Raw genomic sequence first — 13,381 nt, 5'->3', positions numbered from 1 at the left:
ATTATTCTCTAAAATACCTTTTGGCAGAGAGCAGGGCGGGGGCCAGTCAGAGTATCCTGGGAAAGAGGCACAACTCTCCCCACCTCAAGCAAAGAGGAGGTACCCCTTCTGCCACCTGTGGAATGGCTTGGGGCCAGAAATCTCCCCCAGAGCAGATGGGCCTGGTGGAGCCGGGGATTCAGCCATCTGGCCTGGTGGAAGCCTGCCCAGCCTAGTGAGATCTGGCTATGCTGAAAGATTAGAGAGCCAGGTGGGGATGAGGTTTTTGCTTTGTTTTATTTTGTTTAATCCCCAACTGCCAGAGATAGGGACAAGGGGGTGCCAGTGACCCAGGCAAAGCTGAGCACTGGAAGAGGAAGCGCCCCCTCCACCTCTCCTGCATGCTACTGGCACCATTCCCAAGGCAAATCAGTTCAAACCATCCTGACCAGGACCAGATATCCTACAGAAACCAGTTCCCTGGGGGCAAGGAAAGCAGCCCAGAACAAGTACATTCAAGGGACAAGCCCCTAAGAAGACCTAGCCTCCAGGCCAGGGAGGCCCCGCCCATTGGACAACTTGGGGATCTGCCCTGTAAGGCTTCATACAGGCTGCCCAACGCCAGGCAGAGACAGTCATTCACACAGACCTGCACCAGAGAACTGCTGGAGAGGCCGGGGACTCACACACCAAGGGGCCAGCTACAACAGAATGGAAGCAAAACCAGAGAGCTCCACAAATAGCACACCCAAAGGTTTTTTGGGTTATTTTTATTTGATTGTTTTCTTCTTGTTGTATTTTTGCTTTTGTTGGGGGGGGGGGGGATCTTTGGTTTGCAATTTCTTGGTCTCTCTTCTCTCTGTTTTTGCCATATTCTCTAATTGCTATCTTTTATTCTATTTTTTCTTCTATTTCATTCTCTTTACTTTTTGTTAATTCTCATTTTTAATTCAATTTTTTCTTCTTTATTCTTCTTTATCTATTCTAAACTTTATTTTAGTTATGAGTATTACCTTTTAAATTTTTATTATTTCATTCACTGTTTTCTATCTTCTACTTTTTATACTTACCCTATTTCTAGTCTATTCCTACTTTGCTTTCAAATTCTCTTCTATTTGTTTATTTTAGAGGGGTTTTTTCCTTCTTTACTCCTCTAACTCTTTGGCTCTCGTGTCTTCTAGTATTCTTTTTCTGTGTGGTTGTTTTGGGGTTTTATTATTTGTTTGTTTGTTTGCTTTCTTTTTCCTTCTTATTCTTTTTGGTTTGGTCTATTGTTGTCCTGTGTTCTGTCAGCACCGGCATAACAGTTGGCACAATATGGTTGGGGTTGGGATTCACAGTCAACAAGCCTGAGGGCTAAGCCCAATCGCAAATGGAACAACAGCAATCAAGGACCAAATTCAACAGGAGAACACACATAACCCACACAGGGTATTCCTAGAGTACCCGGTTCAGAAGATCAAGGAGACTGACTATACCACTGGGTCCCACAAGAAGGCCACCCCACCAAGACTGGAAGGCACAGGAGTCTTCTCAAACACACAAAAGCAAACAAAGAGAAAAAATGGGGAAAGAACAAAACAGGCCTCAAATGAAAGAATAGGAGGAATCTCCAGAAGAAGAGCTAAATGAAATGCAGGCAAACAATCTGACAGATACAGAGCTCAGAGCAATGATTTTAAGGATGCTCAAACAACTTAGTGAAAACTACAAGGAACTTAATGAGAACTATAAGAAACTTAGTGGAGCCCGACCACCGTGGCTCAGCAGTTAAGCATCGACCTATGATCCAGGAGATCGCAGTTCGTTTTCTGGTCAAGGCACATGCGCGAGTTGCAGGCTCGATCCCTGGTCGGGGGCATGCAGGAGGCAGCCAATGAATGACACTCATCATTGATGTTTCTATGTCTCTCCCTTCCCTTCTCTGAAATCAATAAAGATATATATTTTTTTAAATACATGAAATTTTAAAGAAAAGAAAAAAAACTTAGTGGAAACTATATCAGCAAGAAAAGAGATATAGAAACCATGAAAAACAATCAATCAGAAATGAAGAATGACATAGCTGAAATAAAGAATATCCTGGAAGGAATCAACAGTAGATTAGAAGAAGCAGAGGACTGAATCAGTGAATTGGAAGACAAGGTAGAAAAAACATCCAATCAGAGCAGCAATTAGAGAAAAAATTTAAAAAGCAGGATAGTTTAAGAGAGCTTTGGCACAACATGAAAAAACAACATCCGCATCACAGGAGTCCAGAAGGCGAACAAAGTGAGCAAGGAATAGAAAACTTGTTTGAAGAAATAATGACAAAAAACATCCCTAATGGGGCGAAGGAAAAAGTCACTCAAGTTCAGGGAGCACAGAGGGTCCCAATCAAAATGAACCCAAAATGACCCACACATAGACACATTATAATTAAAATGGCAAACATTAAAGACAAAGAAAGAAACTTAAAGGAAGCAAGAGAGAGACAGAAAGTTACTGACAAGGGAGCTCCCATTAGACTGTCAGCTAATTTCACAGTAAAAACACTTCAGGCCAGTGAAATATACAAAGTAATGAAAAGCAAGAGCCTGAATCGAAGGCTACTCCATCCAGCAAGAGTATCATTCAAAATTGAAGGTAAAATAAAAAGCTTTACAGACAGAAGAAAAAAAAAAAGGCTAACAGAGTTTATTACCACCAAACTAACACTGCAAGAAATGCTAAAGGGAGTAGTGTAAGAAGAAGAAATAGAAAGAAAGGGACACAAGCATAAAGAATGAAAATGGCAATAAATAAGCACCTATCAATAATAACATTAAATATAAATGGCTTAAATGCTTTAATCAAAAGACATAGGGTAGCTGAATGGATAAGAAGAGATGACCCATATATATGCTGTCTACAAGAGATTCACCTCAGAACAAAAGGCTCACACAGGATGAAAATTCAGGGATGAAAAACATTTTTGAAAAATACCTGGGGTAGCAATACACATATCTGACAAAACGAATTTAAAAATGAAGGCCATAAGAAGAGACAATAAAGGTAACCACATAATAATAAAGAGATCTATACAAGAGGATATAACCCTGATAAATATATAAAAATGAAATACAGGAGCACCAAAATATATAAAAAAAATTCTGGAGGACTTTACAGGAGAGATCAAGAGCAATACAGTCATAGTAGGGGATTTTATCACCCCACTGAAAAAATTGGATAGATTTTCTAGACAAAAAAAAAACTAAAAAGGAAACAGCAATCCTAAACTACACACTAGATCAGATGGAATTAACTGACATTTACAGAACATTTCGCCACAAAGCTACAGAATATACATTCTTCTCGAGTGCACATGGGACATTCTGAAAGACAGACCACATGTTAGGAAACAAAACAAGTCTCTACAAGTTCAAGAATATTGAAATCATATCAAGCTTCTTCTTAGATCACAATGGCATGAAACTAGAAATCAACTACAACAAAAAAACTCAAAAACATTAAAAAACATGGAGAATAAATAGCACGTTATTAAACAATGAATGAATTACCAATGAGATCAAGGAAGAAATAAAAAACTTGCTGGAAACAAAAGAAAATGAACACACAACAAATCCAAATATATGGGACACCGTGAAAGCAGTCCTGAGAGGGAATTTCACAGCGCTACCGGCCTACCTCAAAAAACAACAAAAATTTCTAATAAATTATCTAACCCTACAACTTAAAAGAATTAGAAAAAGAACAAGAAAACTCCAGAGCAAGTAGAAGGAAATAATAGAGATCAGAGCGGAAATAAACAACATAGAGAGTAAAAAAAAAAAACATTACAAAAGATCAATGTAATCAAAGGCTGGTTCTTTGAAAAGACAAACAAGATTGGTGAACCTTTAGCCAGACTCATCAAGAAACAAAGAGGACACAAATAAAAACAGAACTAAAAGAGGTGAAATAACAACTGACACCACAGAAATACAACTATATACAAACAAGCTGGACAACCTGGACAAAATGGACAAATTGCTGGAAAAATGCAATCTTCCAAAACTGAATCAAGAAAAATGAGAAAATCTGAATAGGCCTATAGTTACTGGTGAAATTGAAGAACTAATCAAAAAATTCTCAGCAAACAAAGCCCTGGTATAGACAGCTTTGCAGGAGAGTTTCACCAAGCATTCAAAGAAGAACACCTATCCTCCTCAAACTATCCCAAAAAAATCAGAGAGAGGGAGACTTTCAAGCTCTTTTAACAAGGCCAGATACACCACAGGTTAGGACACAAAACAAGTCTCTACAAGTTCAAGAAGACTGAAATCATATCAAGCAACTTCTTGGATCACAATGGCATGAAATTAGAAATCAACTACAACAACAACAAAAACAACACAAAAACATACAAAAATTCCAAAACCAGATAAAAACACTACAAAGAAAGGGAATTACAGGCGAATATCCCTGATGAATATAGATGCTAAAATCCTCAACAAAATATTAGAAAATCGCATCCAGCAATATATTAAAAGGAGCACGCACCATGACCAAGTGGGATTTTTTCCAGGAATGCAAGGCTGGCATAATATCCAGAAATCAATAAATGTGATACATCATATAAACAAACTGAAAGACAAAAATCACATGATCATATCAACAGATGCAGAAAAAGCATCTGACAGGATCCAACACCCATTTTTGATAAAAATTCTCAGTAAGGTGGGAATACAGGAATAATACCTTAACAAAATTAAAGCCTTATATGGCAATGCTATAGTCAACATGACTGAATTGGCAAAAACTAAAACCATTTATCCTAAGAACAGGAACAAGACAGGGATATCTGCTTTGATGATTCTTTTTTTTTTTTTTTAATTCATTTCAGAGAGAGGAAGGGAGAGGAGGAGAGAGATAGAAACATCAGTGATGAGAGTCATTGATCGGCTGCCTCCTGCACTCCCCCTCCTGGGGATCAAGCCCTGAACCTGGGAATCCAACTGTTAATCTCCTGGATCATAGTTCGATTCTCAATCACTGAGCCATACCGGCTGAGTTACTTTCACCATTCTTAATTCAATGTAGTACTAGCAGTCCTAGCCATAGCAATCAGATGAGAAGGAAAAATAAAAGGTCTCCAAAATGGAAAGTAGGAAGTAAGTAAAACTCACCATTTTCAGATGATATGATATCGTACATAGAAAACCCTAAAGACTACACAAAAAAACTACTAGATTTAATAAATGAATTTGGCAATGGAGCAGTATACAAAATTACTACCCAGAAGTAGATGGCATTTTTGTACACCAATAATGAACTCTCATAAAGAGAAACTGAAAAAATAATCCCATTTACCATTGCAAGAACAACAAAAAATCAGGTACCTAGTAATAAATTGAACCAAGGAGGTAAAAGACCTGTACTGGGAAAACTACAGAACATTGAAAAAAGAGATAGAAGATATAAACAAGTGGAAGAATATACTGTATTCATGGATGGTAGAATTAACATCACTAAAATGTACACACTACCCAAATCAATCAATAGATTCAATGCAATCCCCATTAAAATACCAATGGCATATTTCACAGATCTAAAACAAATACTCCAAAGTTTATATGGAACCCAAAAAAGATGCCGAATAGCTGCAGCAACCTTGAGAAAGAACAAAATTAGAGGGATCACAATACCAGATAACAAGTTATACTACTGAGCCACTGTAATTAAAACAGCCTGGTTCTGGCAAAGAATAAGCATATATATCAATGGAACAGAACAGAGACCCCAGAAATCAATCCAAGCCATTATGTTCAATTAATATTTGACAAAAGAGGCAAGTTCATACAATGGAGTGAAGACAGTCTCTTCAACCAATGGTGTAGGGAAAATCGGACAGGTACATGAAAAAAAAAAAAAAAAAATGAAACTAGGCCAGCAACTTACACCATACACAAGAATAAACTCAAAATGAATAAAAAACTTAAATGAAAGTAAATAAATCATAGAAATCCTAGAAGAAAACGTAGGTAGCAAAGTATTAGATATCTTTTGTAGAAGAATTTTCACTGATACATTGCCTAGGGCAAGAGAAACAAAGGAAAAATAAACAAATGGGACTAAATCAAAATAAAAAGCTTCCGCACAGCAAAAGAAACCAGCATCAAAATGAAAAGGGAACCCTCTGTATGAGAAAACATATTTACTAAGATTCATCTGATAAGGGGTTAATTTCCAAAATATATAAAGTACTCATACAACTTAACAAAAGAAGACAAACAACCCAATTTAAAAATAGGCAGAGGACTTAAATTAGACACTTCTCCAAAGAGGACATACAAATAGCCAAGAGACATATGAAAAAATGCTCAACATCACTAATCATCAGAGAGATGCCAATTAAAATGATGAGGAACAACCTTACACCTCCCAGAATGGCTACCATCAATAAATCAACAAGTACTAGTGAGGACAAAAACAAAAACGAACCCTAGTACACTGCTGGTGGTAATACAAACTGCTATAATCACTATGGAAAAGTGTGGCATTTCGTAAAAAAATTAAAAATGGAACTGCCATTTGACCCAATGGTCCCACTTCTAGGAATATATTCTAAGAAGCTTGAAACAACAATCAAAAAGAGTATATGCACCCCTATGTTCTTAGTAGAGTTATTTACAATAGCTAAGATCTGGAAACAGCCCAAGTGCCCATCAGTAGATGAATGAATTTTAAAAGGTGTGGTACATTTATACAATGGATTACTATGCAGCTGTCAAAGATGGATCTCTTACCCTTTGAGACAATGGGGAGGGACCTGGGGATTATTATGCTAAGCGAAATAAGCCAGTCAGAGAAAGACAAGTATCACATGATCTCACTTATATGTGAAATCTAATGAACAAAGTAAACTGATAAACAAAATAGATCCAGAGACAATGAAGCATGCAACTCCAAAAACTACAGGAAGCTGAAAAAAGAGACAAAGGAAGATATAAATAAGTGGAAGAATATACTATGTTCATGGGTTGGAAGAATTAATATCATTAAAATCTCCATACTACCCAAAGTAATCTATAGATTCAATGCAATTCCTATTAAAATACCAATGGCATATTTCACAGATCTAGAATAAATACTCCAAAAATTTTTATCAAACCAGAAAGTACCCTGAATAGCTGCAGCAATCTTGAGAACGAAAAACAAAGTTGTAGGGAATCACAATACCTTTCGGATATCAAGTTATACTACAAAGCCACTATAATTAAAACAGCCTGGTACTGGCACAAGAACAATCAAATTGATCATCTGTAGTACTTTAAACAACAAAGATAAATTTTAAAAAATGAGTAATCTAAAATTCCACCTCAAGTGAGTAGAAAAAGGTGAGGAAATTAAAGTCAAAGCAAGATGAAACTGAAAACAGTAAGAAAAAAATAGAGAAAAATCAATAAAACAAAAGCTTGTTCTTTGAAAAGATTGATAAAATTGACCAACCTTTAGCAAGACTAACAAAAGAAAATACAAATTACCAATACCATGAATGAAACAGTCTCTCATTATAGACACTGCAAACATCAAAAGGATAAAAAGGAATGCTATGTACAATTCTGTACATAAATTTGTTTTAAGTGAAATGAACTAATTACTCAAAGAACACAAATTACAACTCATTCAATATGAAATAGGTAATTTGAATATTCCTATAACTATTAAGGAAATTGAATTAGTGATTTAGAAATTCCCAAAAAGAAATCTCCAAGGCCAGAAAGTTTCACTGACAAATTTTACCAAAATTTTAACATTAACTAACACAAATTCTATATATCTTGCCTCCTTCAGAAAATAGCAGAAACACTTTTTGATTCATTTTATGAGACCAATACTATGCTGATATTAAAATCAGACAAAGGCAGTAAAAAACAACCGAATACAAACCAGTATCTCATAAATATCCTTCAACAAAACATTAATAAATACAGTCCAGTATTATATAAAAAGAATTATTCACCATAACTAAGTCAGGTTTATTCCAGGGATCCAAAGCTTGTTTAACATTTGAAAATTAATCTATGTACTATTCCATGATAACAAGCTAAAGAAAAGAATAGATGATATTAAATGAGACAAAAGTTATCTGACAAAATTAAGCATCTATGCATAATAAAACCTCTCAGCCAACTAGGAATAAAGGGGGATAGAGGGTAATTTCCTCACCTTGATAAAGTGTATCTACAATAAATACACAGCTAACATTACAGTTAATCAACACTGAATATTCTCTTAAGATCAGTACAAGGGAAAGATGTCTACTCTCATCACTGCTATTCTACATATTCCTGAAGTTCTACCCAGTGCAATAAGGCTAGAAAAGGAACAGCATACAGACCAGACAGGAAGAAATAAAACTGTCCTTACTTGCAGATAACATAATAGTCTAGTGGGAAATCTCAAGGAATCTATATAACAAACTCCTAGAACAAATAAGTGAGTTCAGCAAAATTACACGTAAAAGATCAACACAAAAATCAATTATATTTCTAGCAATAAACGTGAAATCCAAAATTAAAAATACAATATCATTTACAATCACTTAAAAAATGAAATGCTTAGGTATAAATCTAAAAACACATATACAGGGATTATGTGCTGAAAACTACAAAACATTGATAAAAAAAAAAAATCAAAGACTTATATAGAGAGATACTCTGTTCACGGGGGCCTCATTATCGTAAAGATTTCAGTGCTTCCCTAATTGATAACAGTTTTAATGCAATTCCTATTAAAACCATTGCAAGATTTTGAAGACATAGATAAGAGTATTCTAAAATTTATATATAAAGACAAAGATATTTAACTAGCTAAAATAATTTGGGAAAAGTAGAATAAAGTGGGAGATATCCCTTGACCTAGTAAGACTTACCATATAGCTTCAATAATCAAGACTGTGGTAATGGCAGAGGAAAAGTCATATGGATCAATATAATAGAATAGTGAACCAAGTAATAGTCCCAACACAAATACAGACAACTGATTTTTCACAAAAGCAATTTGGTGGAGGAAAGATGACTTTTTAAACAAATGGTCATAAAGCAATTGGATATCCACAGTCCAAAAAAAAAAAAGGTGTGTGTGTGGGGGGGGGGGTAGAGAAAAATGAACTGAAGCTACATCTCACATCTTATACAAAAATTAATTCGAATGCACCTCAAACTTAAATATAAAATGTAAAATTATAAAATTTTTACAAGATAACTCAGAAGAAAATCTTCAGGACGTAGGGCTTTGGACAGATTTCTTCGACTTGACACTGAAAAGCATGCTGAAAAACAAACACTGACAAACTAGATTTCATCAAAATTAAAAATGTTGGCTCTTTGAAAGACCTTGTGAGGGCATGAAAAGATAAAGCATACACTGGCAGAAAATATCTGCAAATCACATATCTAACAATGACTCACATCATTATTATATAAAGAATTTTCACAATTCAACAATACAAAAGCAAGCGATCCAATCGGAAAATGGGCAAAAGACATGAAGAAACATTTCACCAAACAGGATGATATACAGATGGCAAATAAACACATGAGAAGATAGTTCAATATAACCAGCCATCAGGGAAATGCAAATTAAGACCACAATGAGATACCACTCACTACACACCTACCAGAACAGCTAAAACGAAAAACAGTGATAACATGAAATGCTGGTGAGAATGCAGAGAAACTTGATCTTTCACACTTTACTGGTGGAAATAAAAATGGTGCTGCCACTCTGGAAAACAGTTTGGCAGTTTCTGAAAAAAACTAAATAGTCACTTACCATGCAACTGAGCAATTGCACTCCTGGGCATTTATCCTAGAGAAATGAAACCTTAGGTCCACACAAAACCTGTACATAATATTCAGAGCAGCGTTGTTTGTTAAAGCCAAGCCTGGAAACAACTAAAATGCCCTGCCATAGATGTACAATTTGTACTAAACAAACTGGTACATCCCTACCATGGAATACTACTCTGTAATATAAAGGAATGGATTAGAGATATACACAACTTGGATAGAACTAAAGGATATTATGCCGAGTCAAAAACACCAATTTCCAAAAACCACATACAGGATATCATTTCTACAACAGTCTCAATTTGACAAAATTAGAAAGATGGAGAAGAAATTAGTGGTGTTGGAATATTTCTGTACCTTGACTGCAGTGGTAGTTATAGGCATCTCTACATATGTGATAAAAGTCATAAATATACACATACATTGATATATTCAGGTATGTAAGATGAAACTATTAGGGAAAATTAGATAAAGAGTTCACAGGAACTCTCTATACTATCTTTGTAAGTTCCTGGGATTCCATAATTATTTCTAAATAAAAAGTTAAAAAAAGTTATCAAACTCAATAAGGACCCTGAGACTGTTGAAAACTACCTCCTGGCCACACAAGACATTAAAAATGACCATTATTTTAAAGTTTATCTTAATGTGTTTTTCTAAGTGCTTTACCACAAATATTATATTTATATTATATTTTCGGAAAATAACTGACTCATGAGAAAATAGAACATACATAGACAGCAGACAGTTATAATATGTAACATTTGTGGATATAATCCAGACAAGTTTAGCTACTGAAGAATAACCCCTCAAAGCTACGATATGTGTGTGTGTGTGTGTGTGTGTGTAAAATGCATTTGAATCAGAGACAGTTTTTGGCGTATGTTGGGGGTGGGGATTAATTTGCTAGTGAGTAAACCAAGCTAATGGCTCAGCATGCACATTTGTTCCCTACTGGTCATAAAATATGAAATGTTATGACAGAAATCATATGCTACTATAATATTTACAAATTTGAGAAACTGAGCAAGTCAAAGGTTTAGATTAGGTTTGACACATTAGGGTTACTCAGTTAATAAAATTACTTCTTCACACAAATAATTTTTAAAAACATGGCAAACAGCCCTAGCCAGTCTGGCTTAATGGTTATAATACTAGCCCGCAGACTGAAGGGTCACAGGTTCAATTCTGGCCAAGGGCACACACCTCGGTTGCAGGCTCGATCTTTGGCCCTGGTTGGGACGCATGCAGGAGGCAACCAATCGATGTCTCCCCACCCCCCACACACTCTCTCTGAAAAGCAATGGAAAAAATATCTTTGGGTGAGGATTTAAAAAAAAACAACACAAAAAACATGGTAAACAAAATATGTGTATTTATTCTTTTAAGTTATTTAAACATATGCTTTAAAACTTTACTGTATTCAAGCCATCCTTCTGTAAGCATTCCCAGACTCTATAAATGTTAAATAACTAATAGAATAAATATGCTCCTCCTATGGAATAACTGTAATTTCTCTAGCCTTATCCCTAGATATAGTTCAGGACTCTGCTAGAAGGAAAACAAGTTTATACACACAATGTAATATCTTTCAAAGTTGAAAACATTTATGAAGGCATTCCTAAGCCATCTTGTCATTAAACTAACTCCATCCCTTTGTCCTTTCCTTAAAGGCCATACTTTCACACATGTGTATGTGTGTGCGCATATGTTTATATGCATGTGTATATATTTTTTTCTCTTCCAAATGACGTTCAAGTCTGTTAATTGCTAACAAGCAACATCAACAACACATATACAACACACCCTATACCTACAGTGACTTAAAGTACAGTTGACCCCTGAACACCATGGGTTTGAAAACTGCGTGGGTCCACTTTTTTGTGAATATTTACAAGTATTTTCACTTCCTTATGATTTTCTTAATAACGCTTTCTTTTCTGTAGCTCATTTTATTATAAGAATACAGTATATAATACATATTACATACAAAATTTGTGTTAATTGACTTTTTGTGTTATCAGTAAGGTTTCAGGTCAACAGCATGCTATCAGTAGTTAAGCTTTGGGGGACTCAAAAGTTATATGTGGATTTTCAACTGGGGGGGCGCTGGTGCCCCTAACTCCACATTGCTCAAGAGCCAACTATATATGACTCAAATTTCTACAATAAATGAAGAGATCAGGAATACTTTAAAATGGCTACTAAGCAAATTAAAATAACATGAGATACCATTACATACCCATTAGAATGGATAAAATAATTTTCTTAAAATCACGGTAATACCAAGTGCTAACAAGGATGCAGAGCAATTGGAGCACTCTTACACTGCAGGTGAAAATAAAAAATTGGACAACCACTTGGAAAACTGCTCATTTCTTACAAACTTACCATACAGCCCAAAAATTGCGCTCTTGGATTTTTATTTCATTGGGTAATTATCTATGGATCTCACAAAAACTTATACATGAATGCTTAGAGCAACTTCAATTTTAATTCCAAAACCTAGAAACAACTTAAATGTCTCTCAAGTATAAATGAATTATGATACATCCATAAAATGAAATATTACACAATAATAAAAACGAATAAACTACTGACATATATAACAATATGGATGAATCTCAAATGCATTTTGCTTTGTGAAAGAAGTGAGACTCAAAAGGATACAAATTGCTTAACTCCACTGAGTGAATTTCTTAAGGGATGAAGAAACCATTTAAATCTTGACTGTATCTTACAATTGTCAAAAACTGTAGAAGTATACACTAAAAAGAGTGAATTTTACTGTTTGTAGATTTAAAATGACTTTTAGTAACTCTACACAAACAGAAAAGGTTTCCTACCTCACATTAGTTTCATCATTAAATTCTTCAGCCCATTTTTTCCTTGATTGTGCAGTAGTAGAACCATCTAAACGGTAATAGTCAATGTTTCGGAGCCACTTCCCTTCACCTGAAAATTTAACAAGAAAAGAAGAGATTTGATATACACTGTTCTGCTAGTAATAACAGATTTTCTATCTTGCTTCCCATTTAACAGTTGGTTACATGTATTCTATATGCATAGCAAAACACATTTTTAATCAAGGGATAATTCACTGTATTACAAATAAATTCACTACATATTTCCTTGAAGAGATATTAAATAACAAAGATACTTTAAAAAGTACATCCTTTTACAAAAGTAGAAACTATGACTCAAAAAGGTTAAGTGACTGGCCCAACATCACATAGCTTGAAAATGACAGAGCTGATATTCAAAATCAGGTTAATATCACTCTAAATCCAAACCCCAGTAAGGAACAAAGAAATAGTCATCAAATATATATAACAGCTTACTAGGAGTGACATCAGAGCAATGGCAGCATTGGCATCTCCACTTAAAATTTCAACAAATTAACCAATATTCAACAAAGAATTCCCTACCCAACACAAAGGCATTCTTGAGAGACCTGTGCATTGAAACATCTAAAGGTGGGCAACCGGGAATAAGAGGGCAGACGAGAAGGGAAGAAAGCTCAGATGAACCTCAGACAAAGGCCTGCAGCCAGGAGCTCACAGCGTGGCTGGGAGAGGGGAGGAAAC

At 35.2% G+C, this 13,381-nt stretch overlaps 1 protein-coding gene across 20 annotated transcripts in view; it reads right to left on the bottom strand.

The window, feature by feature from the left end:
* The window catches only part of ATRX (ATRX chromatin remodeler), a 264,806-nt gene that overhangs the window by 61,095 nt on the left and 190,330 nt on the right, over positions 1-13,381 (bottom strand). For all 20 annotated transcript variants that reach the window (XM_081125145.1, XM_081125148.1, XM_081125154.1 and 17 more), the window contains one exon: positions 12,641-12,749. In XM_081125145.1, the coding sequence (XP_080981271.1) occupies positions 12,641-12,749 (109 nt within the window). The remainder of the gene's footprint in view (positions 1-12,640; positions 12,750-13,381) is intronic.

Source organism: Miniopterus schreibersii, assembly GCF_964146895.1.
Source record: "Miniopterus schreibersii genome assembly, chromosome: X".
NCBI classification, from domain to species: domain Eukaryota; kingdom Metazoa; phylum Chordata; class Mammalia; order Chiroptera; family Miniopteridae; genus Miniopterus; species Miniopterus schreibersii.
The sequence above is the reverse complement of the archived record's forward strand: the minus strand, read 5'-3'. Positions and strand labels throughout refer to the sequence as shown.